This window comes from Rhinopithecus bieti, unplaced genomic scaffold (assembly GCF_001698545.2).
Source record: "Rhinopithecus bieti isolate Rb0 unplaced genomic scaffold, ASM169854v2 scaffold_28547, whole genome shotgun sequence".
Classification (NCBI taxonomy): Eukaryota; Metazoa; Chordata; class Mammalia; order Primates; family Cercopithecidae; genus Rhinopithecus; species Rhinopithecus bieti.
The window spans coordinates 3,472,237-3,487,105 of NW_016813480.1; the positions used below are offsets into that span (position 1 = coordinate 3,472,237).

Consider the following 14,869-nt stretch of genomic DNA (forward strand, 5'->3'; position numbering starts at 1 on the left):
AGAATAAGCAGAAGAGAAGAGGAGGTGGTATACAATATTCAAAGAAGGTCTTTCCACAACGTGACTGACAATGCCATGACAGGATCCCTAAGTCGGCAACATAACAGCCTTTGTGGTCAGATCAAAGTGTGAGTCCTGCATCTACAGCTGGCTTGCTGGGGATCCATGTGAAAGTTACTTAACCTCTACGAGCCTCAGTTTCCTGAAATGGCTACAACACTTAACCTCCCAGAGTCACCTCATTTAATCCTTACTACAGCTTCACACTGATCATTATCCATAGTCTCAAATGGAAACAGAACATCTGAATCACTTACTCAAGGATACAGAGAAGTGACCAGACTGGGATCTAAAAGCCTATGTTCTTGATCACTGTGGAATACTGTTCCAAAACAATAGATATCAAGCTCCTACCATAAGCCAGGTGTCAAGACACTTTATGTCTAATCTGACAACAGCTGCAAGGAAGGTTTTACTAGTTTCATTTTACAGATGAAAAAAAGCCAGGAGATATTATCCTGCTTGTCCAAGGTCACACAGTTAATAAATGGCATAATCTGTATTTGATCATTCCAAGTCCGGTTCAAAAGTCTAACCCCTTGCTACCATACCACTGTCAGGACTTTTCCATGCCAATAACATTTCATGTGAATGTATTTCCCTATACAGACCAGTATTTCTCAATTAAACCACATTTTCCCACAATCATAAACCCACATGTAAACACTGACATGCAGTCAATACAAAATGAACTTGCAATACCTGATAGTCTGAGGTCATGATAAGTCCACCTGAGGTAGTGGTAGGAGGAACAACTCTCACTTTCTTCAATGGGGGTCCCTGTGTGTGACTGCTGTCTTGATTCCCTGGGTGGCCAGTTCCATTCGTGTGGTTATTGCCCTGCTGCTGCTGCTGGTTCTTCTCAATTGGTTCAACAGAAAAAGTTCAGCTCAGAGGGAGAACAAAATACACCCACAACGGAAAACGTTACGGAGGCATTCACGAAGCAAGAAGCTGCCGACAGTACTTTAATACTTACTTTGTCTCCTTTGTCATCAGGCTCTTCTTCCGTTAAAAATTCTCGTTTTGGGTAAGGGATTTGACAACCGGCAAAACGCTGATCATAAGAAAAGAGAAAACCATTTCCGGTATACTCATCAATATTCCAAATGCTTCATTTAGGAAATTCTCATTTTAATCTTTTTAAGATGAACTTTGTCTCCCTATTTGCAAATATAAGCACCTTTCATGTAACTGTGACAAAACAAATCTTTTCTTTGTAACCAGTAATATTACAGCAGGCTACTCGAGGACTCGAGCTGCATACAAATGATCAATAATCATCGAGGATGATTCAGCTGTCTTCTTTTATCCCAGCATTACTCTTCTATCACTCCAGCCAAAATACAGAGTCCAGCTGAAATATGTGTCACCATTCAAAGACAATTTTTGTTTTACCCTTCCTACTACATTTATTAATAAAACAAAAGATGGTATAGGGAACACATTTGGGAATGGTATTTGCAATTTTGGAACATAAAACTGTAACTGCAGACAGTAAGGAGCTACAGCATGCATAACCAGCCTGTCACTGAATAGCTGGATCACTGCTGACACTATTGCAATCAGCATCTCATAAAGCCAGAGATGAACAGGAACGCCTCTTCACCGGAAAGCCCCAAATGACACTCTAATCAACAAAGCTCACTTTTGCTTGTCATAAAGGATTTCCTTGGGTTCCCATATAAAAGGAGGAGCCACTTAGAGTTGACAACCAGAAGAAAGCATACTCCAAAAACTCCATCAAGTTGGTGAGTTAACTAGGCCACTTACTCTGATGTAGGAAGTGGGTCTTCTAAGAAATAGGGATCCTGCATAGCCTGTTCTGAGGTAATTCGCTTTATTGGGTCCATGGTAAGCAACTTCTGAAGCTGAAATCACAAATCATAAAAACATGACTGTATTGCTTCTCACATTTATCTTTCAGCACATATGTGAAGGGGATATATATATTTTGGTGAATAACATCACAATTTGGAAAATATTTATTCCCCCAAATTAACAAAACTCCTAGTTGTTAAATTTAATGTAGTAATTCACACTTCAGTCATTCCAGGATTCATAATCTCACTTGTTTTACTCTTGCTTATGTTCTCTGACTAAACAAATGATACCCCCCCATTATCTAAATTGCTTTATCCAATTTAGAACAGGACCCAACTTCATGTATTTTCTATGCTTTTCTCTTAAGATAAAAAAAAGATAAAAAAGCTGGGCCGGGGCGCTGGTGGCTCAAGCCGTAACCCAGCACATTTGGAGGCCGTGAGACGGGCGGATCAACGAGTCAGGAGATCGAGACCATCCTGGCTAACACGGTGAAACCAGCTCCGTCTCTACTAAAAATAAACAAAAAAACTAGCCGGGCGAGGTGGGCGGGCGCCTGTAGTTCCAGCTACTCGGAGGCTGAGGCCAGCGAAGAAATGCGTGAACCCGGAGGCGGAGCTTGCAGTGAGCCTGAGATCTGGCCACTGCACTCCCAGTCCGGGCGAAGAGCAACTCGCGCCTCCAAAAAAAAAAAAAAAAAAAGCTGGCTGTACACCGTCAGCAGCAAACAACCGATTCATATTTAGATCTGTTAATTAAAACTGAATTAAATAAAAAAGTCAATCTCCCCATTACACCAGGCACATTTCAAGAGCCGAATGTGGCTCGTGGCTATGCTGCTGCACCGTGTGGATCATCACAGAAAGTTGTACTGCGCGGTGCTGTTCTAGTCTAAATAAAAACGGTGATACACAACTTATAAAGTACAGAGTTGTGTGGTGAGACTCTGAAAGTCGACTGCTCCCTTCAAATCCTGACTCAACATTTATCAGCTGCATGACATTGGACAAGTTACTTAATATTTTTGTTACCTCATTTGTCAAATGGAGATTAAAAATAGTGCCTATTATCACAGGCTGGTTTCAGGATTAAATGAGTTAATATATGGAGAGCAATTATAATGGTGCCTAGCATAAAGAAAGTACTATGTAAGTGCTTGCTGTTATTATTACTGCTATAAATGCCACGCTAATGTGAAGATTCAGTATTTTTTAGTTAAAACATAGTTCATTCAACTGGATTCTAATATGTGGTCTCTTAGTTTATACTCTGATCTAATGCAGTGGCTTTCAGACTTTAGGATGCATCAGAATCACCTGGAAAACTTCTTAAAATAGACTGCTGGGCCCTCCTCAGAGTTTCTGATTGGTAGATGTGAGTAGGAGCCAAAAGCCTGCATTTCCAACATGGCCCTACATGATGCTATGCTGCTGGACTGAGACTGCACTTTGAAAACCAATGAACAGACAGACAGACACATTAAGACTTAAAAGAGAGGTCAGGTGTGGTGGCTTATACATGTAATCCCAGAAATTTGGGAGGTCAAAGTGGGCGGATCACCTGAGGTCAGGAGTTCAAGACCAGCCTGGTCAACATGGTGAAACCCCATCTCTACTAATAATACAAAAATTAGCTGGGTGTGGTGGCAGGCACCTGTAATCCCAGCTACTTAGGAGGTTGAGGCAGGAGAATTGCTTGAACCTGGGAGGCAGAGGTTGCAGTGAGCCGAGATTATGCCACTGCACTCCAGCCTGGTGACAGAGTGAAACTGTGTTTCAACAACAACAAAAGACTTAGATGACAAATTTTAGAGGATAAAAGACACTTTTTTTTTTGTTTGAGAGTCTTGCTTTGTCACCAGGCTGGAGTGCAGTGGCACGATCTAGGCTCACTGCAACCTCCACCTCCTGGGTTCAAGCAATTCTCCTGCCTCAGCCTCCCGAGTAGCTGGGACTACAGGCACACGGCACCACACTCAGCTACTTTTTGTATTTTTAGGAGTTTCACCATGTTGGCCAGGATGGTCTCTATCTCCTGACCTTGTGATCCACCCACCCTGGCCTCCCAAAGTGCCGGGATTACAGGCGTGAGCCACTGCACCCAGCTGACACAATATAGTTTAAGATGCAAATAAAATGCTAGAATGGTGAGATTAAAGTTTAATTTTAATGATCTGATATGATCTGATATTTCAGAGAAAGCACAATTTTATTTTTAGGGTTGAAAGGAAAGGCCTGAATTTGCTATTTAAAATACCCGACAGTTTTAATGGAATTATAATAGGGCTTTCCTAAGGGACTACTCAAGATTACCTCCAATTAAGATGGGTCACCCTCATAAAAACAAACACATAAGCTACAAGGAGGGTATATCTCTAGAGTTTTAGTGGTGATGGCAGGCAGAGTCATCTTAGACTATAATGAGTAGCAGGGAATCAAGGAGAAGAATAATTCCCCTAAGTCATGACTTCTAATCTTCTGCCACTATCATTATTTTATTAGAATCAGTAAGTCCATAATTTTGAAGGATCTAACTTAAACCTCTAATTTGGGTCCTACTGTAAGTACATTATAATAAACCATTCTTGGATAATACATTGTGTGCTAATATGACAGGTTAAGGATGACTTTTTAAATTGCTGTTAAGATATGAAATATATGATATAAAATGTGAACTGATACAATAGTAAGTAGAAAACACAGAAGGAGAAGCAGTAGAAAGAGAAGAAAAAGGAGAAACAAAAGTAGAAGAAATGTTTGCCAAGTGGCCTGGTTGCAATAAAGGAAAGTTTAACCTCTTCAAGGTGAAAGAATTCTTATTTAAGAACTTAGGAATAAGGATTAAAAGAATTTCAAGTCAAGCAAAATACAACCTGCTTCCCCAAACTCCCCTTTTATGTGTTATAAACCTTTTCTGAAAACATAAAACCGAAAACATTTTAATTATTATGCTGTAAAATGGAAACTATTGTACACAAAGTTGGTAATGGCTGAATTTCATCACAAATTACCTTGTTAGTGCACGGATTCAATTAGATTCTAGGTTAAATCATTTTTCCATTACACACTGATAAATATGGCATCGATCACATTCTTCCAGAAAAATCAAATAGCACATATCATTGCTGAAGGGCTGTTAACATTTGAGGTTATAAGAGGTATTTTGGAAGTTAAGAACTTTGTGCACAGTCTTTCAAAGAGCTGAGATACAAAACCATCTATCAATAGTGAGAAGCATTTTCTTCCTGATACTTCTCTGAAACTTTAAACATTTTAAAGTGACAGATGAAAAACAATACATGCAATTTTATAAATGTTTTGACAGATTTGTTACCATCACTATCTTTAGAAAATCTAACGTGACCAAACATTAGTCTGTCAAACCATGATATGAGTCTGGAAAAGCAAATATTTTATTGTCTTTATTGGTATGCACTAACAAGCTCTCTGCATTTACCGTGAAAGCACTCTGCGTGCCAGCTAAGTAACCATATAAATTGATCCAAAAAAGCCTCAGTTGGGCTAGTCAATTAAGGAAAAAATGCATTTCATTAATACTGTTTATTTAAAGCTTACCAAGTGGAATGCTTTACTATCTGGTTTAACTTTATGTTTTTCCATATACTTGATAAGGCTGCAGTTGGTATACCTGAAAGAGAAATACTATGAAATAGCTATATTAGACTTGAGGTTAATTTTACATTGGCTAAAGTCCTTCTGATAAGAATCATTTTGATCATAACTGATATACTATATATTGAAGAGAGTATGAGCATAAAAGGAGTAGAATTAAATCAGTTTTATGTTTCATTCAATATCCACAATGGTCATTTTTGAAAGGATACCAATGATCAAATGTAAGACAATTTCATGAATAACAGATACTAAACAGTTTTTTCTTAATATGAATTATATTTTAACAATTATTTTAAATAACATCTGGGTCAAAAGTTTAATTCAGCCTTACCAATAAGTGTAAAATACTTTTGTCATAGGTATATAAACGAAACTCTCCCAATCCCTGATTTTGCATTGTAAACAGGTGAAATATTCATTCTTCTCTGTTAAAAATTGCTTAAAATTACTGTAACCTAGATTGGTAAGCAAGTGGCTATTAGCAAAGTGTATTTATTTAGACTCTTATTTATTCAGCTGTGATACTTCTAATGTCTAGCTTCCAAAAAGTAGTAAATATGGAAAGAAATGAATGTGTTTTATATCCAAATCAGCTGCTAATATTAGTCACTTTTGTATATAATCATTTAAGCATCTTAAGAAATAAAGATTGTCATCATGAAAATATTTATTAGCATAATCTTATATTATTGTGTTGAATATTCAGTCTTATACTGAGTATTCTGGTAAAGCAAAAATCAACAAGAGGTCTTTTTTTTTCCAACTTACGTATTTCTTCTGAAATCTTTCATTAATGTTGAATGTTCAGGCATCTTTTTTATATCTTCCCAATCTTTATCTGTGAAATACATTGATACATTTTTATGTTGCCTAAGTTCCTATTGGTGAGAATTTTTAAAAAGGTTATTACCACGTTCATTACACTTCCTATACGTTCAACCCCCATAAAGAAAAGCTCAGTCTTCAAATAAATGTTCAGCAACAGCAAACATCTTCAACTGTAAACATAATTCCTTATCCCTTGTATAACTTTAGATATCTGTTTATCTTTTTAAATTTCAAACTGCAAACTTTCTGCATGTTTTACTATAAGCTGCCTCAATTTCTGTCACTAGAGAAGAGTAAGTTATAAATATTTCTATTTATCTTATTAAATGTCCTATTTCTATTAGTAAAACTGCTTATTTTCCCTTTTCTACCAAATTTCTTGGTTGAATCAGCAATTAATTTCTTCAATGAGAAATCTAAGATCTTCCCCTCAGTGGCTTTAAATTGTACTTCTTTTTATGATACAGCGCTCCTTTTTTCACCTTATTAATATATTTATTTACATAAGCAATCAATGTAAGTGGTAATAACTATTTGCAGAATAGGGTAGGATATAATGAGTATATTAATAAGTGGGTTGGTACCTTGGCTAGTCTCAGTAACATTATCCAAAACAACCTCAGTTCCTAAATATGTTAAGTATAAAACGTTTCGGCTACTTTTGCTGGCATCAGAGTTGCTCAAACAATACATGCTACATAATCTGTTTTCTCCATCACTGCCAATGGGTTTTCCTGAGAGTCTACTAGGTGCACGGGACTGTCAGGGGCAGCTTAATAGCACCTTTAGTTTTTTTTTTTTTTTTTTTTTTTTTAAAGACGGAGTTTTGCTCTTGTTAACAGCCCAGGCCGGAGTGCAATGGTGCGATCTCGGCTCACCCCAACCTCCGTCTCCCGGGTTCAAGCAATTCTTCTGCCTCAGCCTCCCAAGTAGTTGAGATTTACAGGCATGCGCCACCATGCCCAGCTAATTTTGTATTTTTAGTAGAGACAGGGTTTCTCCATGTTGGTCAGGCTGTTCTCAAACTCCCAACCTCAGGTGATCTGCCCACCTCGGCCTCCCAAAACCTTTAGCTTTTAAATGGTCTTCAGAGGCTTGCTTTTCTTTGAACTTACTTGTAAAAATATTTGGTAACTATCTTCCAAAGACATCACGTATTGGAAACTAAACATACACTTACACTCCTAAATGGAATTTTCTCCTTAACTATTTCCTTGCTCCAATTTCTCTATCTTATCGACTTCTCAAGCTAGAAATCTTAAGATAATCTCTTAGTTTTCCCTTGCTTATACACTTCCTATAAAACATTTCCATCTGCCCTTTTTTCTCCATCCTTATCACTCTCACTTTATGTCTGCAGCACTGCTACAGCTGGTTTCTGATTTCACTTACCTCTTTTTAACTGAGTTTTACCTACCACCACTTTACTAATCTTTCTAAAATGTAGCATAAATCATGTCTCTAGTACTGAAGAACTTATCATGGATTCTCATTCTTTAGCTATCAAATCTAACCTCTGCTGCCTGCTTTCCAAGCTTCCTTATAAACCACCCTCACCTCTGAAACACACATGAAGAGTCGCTGACAGATGTCCTCACCACATACATTCCCTCACAGGAGCTATGCCTTTCCCGTAGGCTCAGAAACGGTGGACACATTCAGAAGCAGGAAGAAAAGAGAATTCTTCTGTCTCTACTCAAACCACACCTACTTTTTAAACATTCTACATATAGCAGTACAATGTAAACTCCAAGAGGGCAGTAATTATGTCTGTTATATCACCGGTAACTTTTTACTTAAGACAGTGCCTGGCACATGGCAGGTACTTAATAAATATTCACTGAATAAATAAAATTCCTATCACAACAGAGGTCTTCTTCAAACTGGTGACCAATTTTGGAGAAAGGCAGTATCTGTGTAGTTATTCTGCATTTACTGATAATTAACACCCTTACAAGGGAATGTAGAATTAAAAGTCTCAGGTATTATCTCTATTAGTCTTGAGTTTATAATGACCTGAGAAATATTCCTAATAAGAAACGCTTTCTACTAGGTACTTGACTAGCCAAAATTTAGGTGTTTTAAACAAATTCTTATTATTCTGGACCTCTGAGCAGTTTCTGGTGATCACTGTTCTGTAGTATAACTAGGGATTGAGAGACAGTTGGAGAGATCTAATGCCGGGGTGGGATGCATGTAAACCATCTCTCTGTTGCAAAACAGCAGGCTAACTCACCACGGAGTACTACGACTCTCACTCACATTGTGACTGTTGTAAGAGAAGACTTAAATGCTATTATTCAATATAATGTGATTCTGTATAGTGCCCTAAATAGAAATAAGGCTCAAAATTTATATTTGAATGCCAAATAGTGGCAGTATGATATGTGCTGCTAGAAAAAAATTTCTACTACTGAATTCATTTATAGTTTCCACTATAAATGAGCTAAGGTACCTTTTTAATACAGTATTGCAAATATTTTATCATTTCAAATATCTAACAACAAAACAAAAAAGCAAAACAAGATGAAACAAAAATACAGTCCTTAAATTCAGGAAAACCATAAATATTTTCATGCCAATATGTGAACTCTACAAATTTTGCTGTTTCTACAGATCTTTGATAAATGCAAGTCAAAAAGCAAAGACTTGAGTAAGAGCAGCTTCATCAGCTAAAAATATATACCTCTCCAATGAAGACATCTAAATTCAAACAACAGTGATTTAAAACAAAACAAAACGAATAATGTGTACCTGCAGGAAATCCCATTACATTGAAGATTCTGTCCAGCTGGTCATGGTGATAAGGATTACTGGTTTTGATGTCCTCTTGTCGACAGTGAAATATTGGTTCTGACGTTAGTAGTTCTGCAAATATACACCCTATAGCCCAAATATCTTTAAAACAAAAAGAAAAAAAAAAGAAAAAGAAAAAAAGGCAAGGAAAAAAGAAAAAGAAAGGTGGAAAATAAAGTGGTTCTTTCCAAAAGAAAATGCAATTTTATTTTCTTGGGGAGTGTCTTTTTTCTTTCTTTCCCTAGTAACTCATATTAATTCCTAAGCAAGTATAATTACGAAATACCACGAAACAGTATTGTAAGTATATATTCCCATGCCATCCACCCCAATCTTTCATTTCGTAGACCTCCATGTCACCCAGATGGTTTCACTCTAAGCCCAATTAAATGTACTGGCTGGATTTTGGTAAGTTTTCAATGTCCCAGATGATACCTTTTCTGTGAACTACAGTAAAGCTGCATATGGAGCATGGAACTACAACCAAAGAAAACCAAACAAAAACAAACGGAAAACCCAAACAGTATTTGACATTGGGCACTCGCCTAACACAATCGGCATAAATTTTTGTGATAAAATATTTTTTATTTACTTGCTAATTTGCAAAGTCTAATAATTACCCTCTCATGTTAGCACTAATGAGTAAGGTGGTATTCCACCAAGAGACAATGCCCAACCTCAAAACCTCTAAGAACTAACAGCATTTCTACTTTAACAAAGTTTTCCTTTCAAAGTGGTTCTTGATGCCATAAGCTGTGTCAGATTTTGCAAATTTAAGTATTTAATACGTAGGACAGGAAACAAAAGCAAAATATTACTGTTAACATGGATTATAAATTCGGTTGGGTGTGGTGGCTCATGCCTGTAATCCCAGCACTTTGGGAGGCTGAGGTGGATGGATCATGAGGTCAGGAAATCAAGACCAGCCTGGCCAACATGGTGAAACCCCATCTCTACTAAAAATACAAAAATTAGCCGGGCATGGTGGCATGTGGCTATAGTCCCAGCTACTCGGGAGGCTGAGGCAGGAGAACTGCTTGAACCGGGAGGCAGAGGCTGCAGTGAGCCGAGATCGCGCCACTGCACCCTAGCCTGGGCGACAAAGCAAGACTCTGTCTCAAAAAAAAAAAAAAAGCAGGGGATTATAAATTCAAATGAATTATTGACAAAAGCCAGGCAAATGGGTTTCTCTGTACACAACAAAGTGAATTCCTTTCATTCACAACATACAGATTTACTTTCATTCATATTGACTTTGTACTCAAAAGAACTATTAGTAGAGGTAAGATCTATTTGCCAATTTAGAATTAAAAGCTGAAAATATTTCATTTCTACTCTTAACAAATCCTACACTAAGTACAATGGTGTGCATATAGCAGACCCTCAACATACGGTTTTTGACTGACCTAACCAATACCTGTGACAAATATAAATAACCAAAGGGGACAAATAAAAATTACTATTTTATCAAAGCTGATTGTTCAGATATGTTAAAAACTGTCACTTAAACAGGAAATAAGGAAAAAAACCTAAAATGAGAATTCCTAAATTCCAAAACTGGAATAGAGATATTTAATTTAATATAAAATTACACACATTTACATTTCAAAGTAACAAGTTAATCATCTATTTACTTAAAGATTCACACTGACTGCAGCAAGTGATTTTAAAAAATGGCATCATATTTACATATCAGACAACCAAGCCTAGCTAATACCACCACACGGAAAAGTCTCATCAAGAAACATAGGCTAACCGATTTTGTTTTTGGCATCAAAAGGTATATGGGGAAATTAATTATTTTGTGATTATTCTTTTATATGGGTACCCCTATAGATCTAACCTTTGATAATCAACAGCCACATAGGCAGCTAAGTAGGATCATAAAAAGATGATGGATGGCTTTGCATGTTTAAAATTCTACTTACAGCACACCCAATAAACACTGTAACAATTCATCTGGTTATTAAAAATTCCAAAGAAGAAAATAAAATATGTAAAGGAAGATGAAAGGTAAGTTTAGCTATAATTAAAACTACACTGCTCTTAGCTGAGCATACTGGCATATGCCTGTAGTCCCAGCTACTCAGGAGGCTGAGGCGGGAGGATTGCTTGAGCCCAGGAGTTTGATTCCAGCCTGGACAACATAACAAGACCCCATTTCACAGGAAAAATGTACGCAAAGCTACACTGCTTTTAAAGAAAAGTCCGGTCATCAGGAAAATAGTTTATTGAACCTTAACTCCCTCCCATCTAGTAACTCTTCTTTCTTTGTATCTGCTATTCTCTCTCACCTTTATCAATCTTACCATTCTTCCTTTCTTCAAAATCCTGATCCATACATTAATCATGAACTTTGAGTCTGCTGATCCAAGGCTATTATTTCAGATAAATTTCTAATTCTTGTAAATAAGTTTCTTTTTCCTACCTCGTCTTTTTTTTTTTTTCCAGATTGTGCCCAATTCATGGAAAGTCTCTTTAGTGTTCACCTGCCTGCCAAACTCCTTACAAAATGGCTTTCCCAATTAAAAACATATACATTTCATCTACTTCTCAAAATGTGTGATGCTCATAGGCAGTCACTGGGCTAAGCACGCAAAAGAAACAGTAGGAATTGGCATGCTATACACACCAAATTTGGGAGGAGAAAAAGAATTTGCTCAATAATATTTGAATCAACAAGTGTAGTAATAGTAAGCTTCTTGTTTTGACAAAAGGGAAGAGATTCTCATTTTCTCTATTTAAATGTATATTTCCCACTTAGCAGAATGCCTCACATTTAGTGACTATTCAGCTATTTGAGGACAAACACCTGAGCTTAAAAGCCCATACTTTAGTAAGACTTTTTTTTTGTTTTGAGACGGAGTCTCACTCTGTAGCCCAGACTGGAGTGCAGTGGCGCTATCTCGGCTCACCGCAAGCTCCGCCTCCCGGGTTCACACCATTCTCCCGCCTCAGCCTCCTGAGTAGCTGGGACTACAGGTGCCCGCCACCACGCCCGGCTAAGTTTTTTGTATTTTTGGTACAGACGAGGTTTCACCATGGTCTCGATCTCCTGACCTCGTGATCCACTGCCTCTGCCTCCCAAAGTGCTGGGATTACAGGCGTGAGCCACCATGCCCGGCAGTAAGACTTTTAAGACTACTTTAGTGGCACTGAATTAGAGATTGATATCCCTTTTTTAGCCTTCTCCCCAAAGTAAATCAGACAAAAAAAAAAAAAAAACAAAACAAAACGCTCAAAAGTGAATTAAACTTTGTTCCTGGGATTACAATGTTTACTAACCTATTATTTCCTCTCTTTGGTTTAGTGACTCAGCTTGCAGTTCTGCACAACAGAATAAACGACCACAGCACTACAATCTGTTTGTAGTAGAGGGGGAACATGTGAGTTTGATGTGTTCTGATCGTATTTTTTTCCCTATGCTTTTGCTCCTTCTTAGTAGCTTCAGGAAGATTTAACCCCTCTGCTAAATGGAATGTATTTACCAATTATTTATATGTTCAACTAGAAAGGCTCTTCTATCACCTGCTCACAATTCAACTATCAAACAGGGAAGTCAAAATGCTGGGGAAGTTCTTGGTAAGCAGCTTTAATGGTGGTGTGAGAAATTTGTTGAGCGTTTTACTCAATCTTTAGGCTACCTTTGCAGGAGACAGGAGGAATGGGGTTGTTTGGTAGAGGCTGGTATTAAGGAAAAGGTTTCATTTTGTAATTCCTTATTCTTATTTTTATTTTATTTTTTTTATGAGACGGAGTCTAGCTCTGTCGCCAGCCTAAAGTGCAGTAGTGTGATCTCTGCTCACTGCAACGTCCGCCTCCCGGGTTCAAGCAATTCTTCTGCTTCAGCCTCCTGAGCAGCTAGGATTACAGGCACCCGCCACCATGCCTGGCTAATTTTTGAATTTTTAGTAGAGATGGGGTTTCACCATGTTGGTGAGAGTGGTCTCAAACTCCTGACCTCAAGTGATCTGCCCGCCTCGGCCTCCTAAAGTGTTGGGATTACAGGTGTGAGCCACTGCACCCGACCTTATTTTGAAAAACTTAAATTAAAAATGGTTTGTGTATATTATAAATTTTGAATCAATGTTTCAATAGAAGAAAGTGTTGTCCAAGATTGATCTTGGGCAAGCAGGTGTACACCAGACGAGGGTGTGGGCTGGGATCACCAGTGCTGAGAAAATGGCACTGACCTTGGTTTCAATCATTTGCACCCAAGTCAGTTCCCTCTGTAACTTCCTGGCCTCAGAGGGCAGCTGTTTTTATTTAAAAGCTTAGAACTCTTTGGCTGGGTGTGGTGGCTCACACCTGTAATCCCAGCACTTTGGGAGGCCGAGGCAGGTGGATCACTTGAGGTCAGGAGTTCGAGACCAGCCTGGACAACGTGGCAAAACCCTGTCTCTACTAAAAATACAAAAATTTGCTGGGCGTGGTGGTACAAGCCTATAATCCCAGCTACTCGGGAGGCTGAAGCAGAATTGCTTGAACCTGGGAGGCGGAGGCTGCAGTGAGCCAAGATTGCACCACTGTACTCCAGCCTGGGTGACAGAGCGAGACTCTGTCTCTAAATAAATCAATAAAAGCACAGAACTTTTGAGTGTAGGGAGATTTAATCGATGACTCAGGCTAAATTCTCATTTTCAGAAACTGAGGCTAAAGCACTAAATGCGTAAACACACCCCCAGATGACAGAACTAAGACGACAACTTGGGCTGGTAGTCTTTGTTACTTCTATTGTTCAAGGATGACTAAATTATTGTATGCATATATTCATACTGTCTTCTCAACTGGACTGTACATCTCTTCAGGGTAAGGCCCATAATTTGAATTCACACTTGGTCCTCCTAAGTTTTAAAAAGTTTACATAGTAGTTACCCAATAAATGCTTATGTTGGTGAGGAGGAGGAGGGAGGAAAATATGAAGAAAGGCCTTCTCTCTCCCAAATCATACAGCCATTGGGACAAGAGAATCTAGCTTCCTAAGGGCTAGTAGTTTAGATTTGTGGCACACACCCTGCATTAGAACTGCTAAACTGCAGAATATCCTAGTGAATAAAAGGTTATATAAATCTTAATGCTTCCAGTAAGACATAAGCTTCTCAGGAAAAATAAGAAGTTAATAAACAATGAGCCAGAGTCACAGTTTCTGCGATAGTATCACTTTCTTATTTGTATAGTTTGTTAATACGCTTTGCCGAAAGTAACACTGCTTTTAAATATTCATTTTCTAAGTGGAAAAAATCGCTGTGTATCATATTAGTTTATATATGTCCTTAAATGCATTTAGAGTACACTTGCAAAAAAGATACCCAAATATGTACTTAGGTAATAACATGTGTTCCAAAATAGGACTAGATAAATAATCCTTATTTTTCCTTTTAACTGACTTAAAAAACTAAATATTGTATTAATAATTTTGTATTTATAGAAAAGTTACAAAGATAGTATAGAGAATTCCCATATCTAACAGACTTATTTTTCTGTAAAATAAAATGTGATCTTAAAGCATGTATGAAGATTAATGAACATAAAGATTTTTGGAAATGACATACTGGATTCAAGATTAATATGGGGGAAAGAGCACAAACATTGCTCCTTTTCTCTTCCTGAATCTACATTTAATTGACAGCAAAGTAATAAAAGTGCAAATGCACAGTAACAAGAACAGGAGGAGACTGTCAGAGACAAGATCCATTCAAGTATCCAACAAAGAAAACTGAGTTCTC

At 37.7% G+C, this 14,869-nt stretch overlaps 1 protein-coding gene and 1 long non-coding RNA gene across 7 annotated transcripts in view; one reads left to right on the plus strand and one right to left on the minus strand.

Annotated features, from left to right (window-relative positions):
* The window catches only part of LOC108512943 (uncharacterized), a 97,681-nt gene that overhangs the window by 66,773 nt on the left and 16,039 nt on the right, over positions 1–14,869 (plus strand). For all 6 annotated transcript variants that reach the window (XR_001880754.1, XR_001880757.1, XR_001880752.1 and 3 more), the window contains one exon: positions 12,454–12,529. This is a non-coding gene — a long non-coding RNA (uncharacterized LOC108512943). The remainder of the gene's footprint in view (positions 1–12,453; positions 12,530–14,869) is intronic.
* The window catches only part of CDK8 (cyclin dependent kinase 8), a 156,908-nt gene that overhangs the window by 3,107 nt on the left and 138,932 nt on the right, over positions 1–14,869 (minus strand). The window contains 6 exon segments of the mRNA XM_017848516.1: positions 763–921; positions 1,040–1,117; positions 1,830–1,931; positions 5,460–5,532; positions 6,288–6,357; positions 9,102–9,245. Of these exon segments, the coding sequence (XP_017704005.1) occupies positions 763–921; positions 1,040–1,117; positions 1,830–1,931; positions 5,460–5,532; positions 6,288–6,357; positions 9,102–9,245 (626 nt within the window).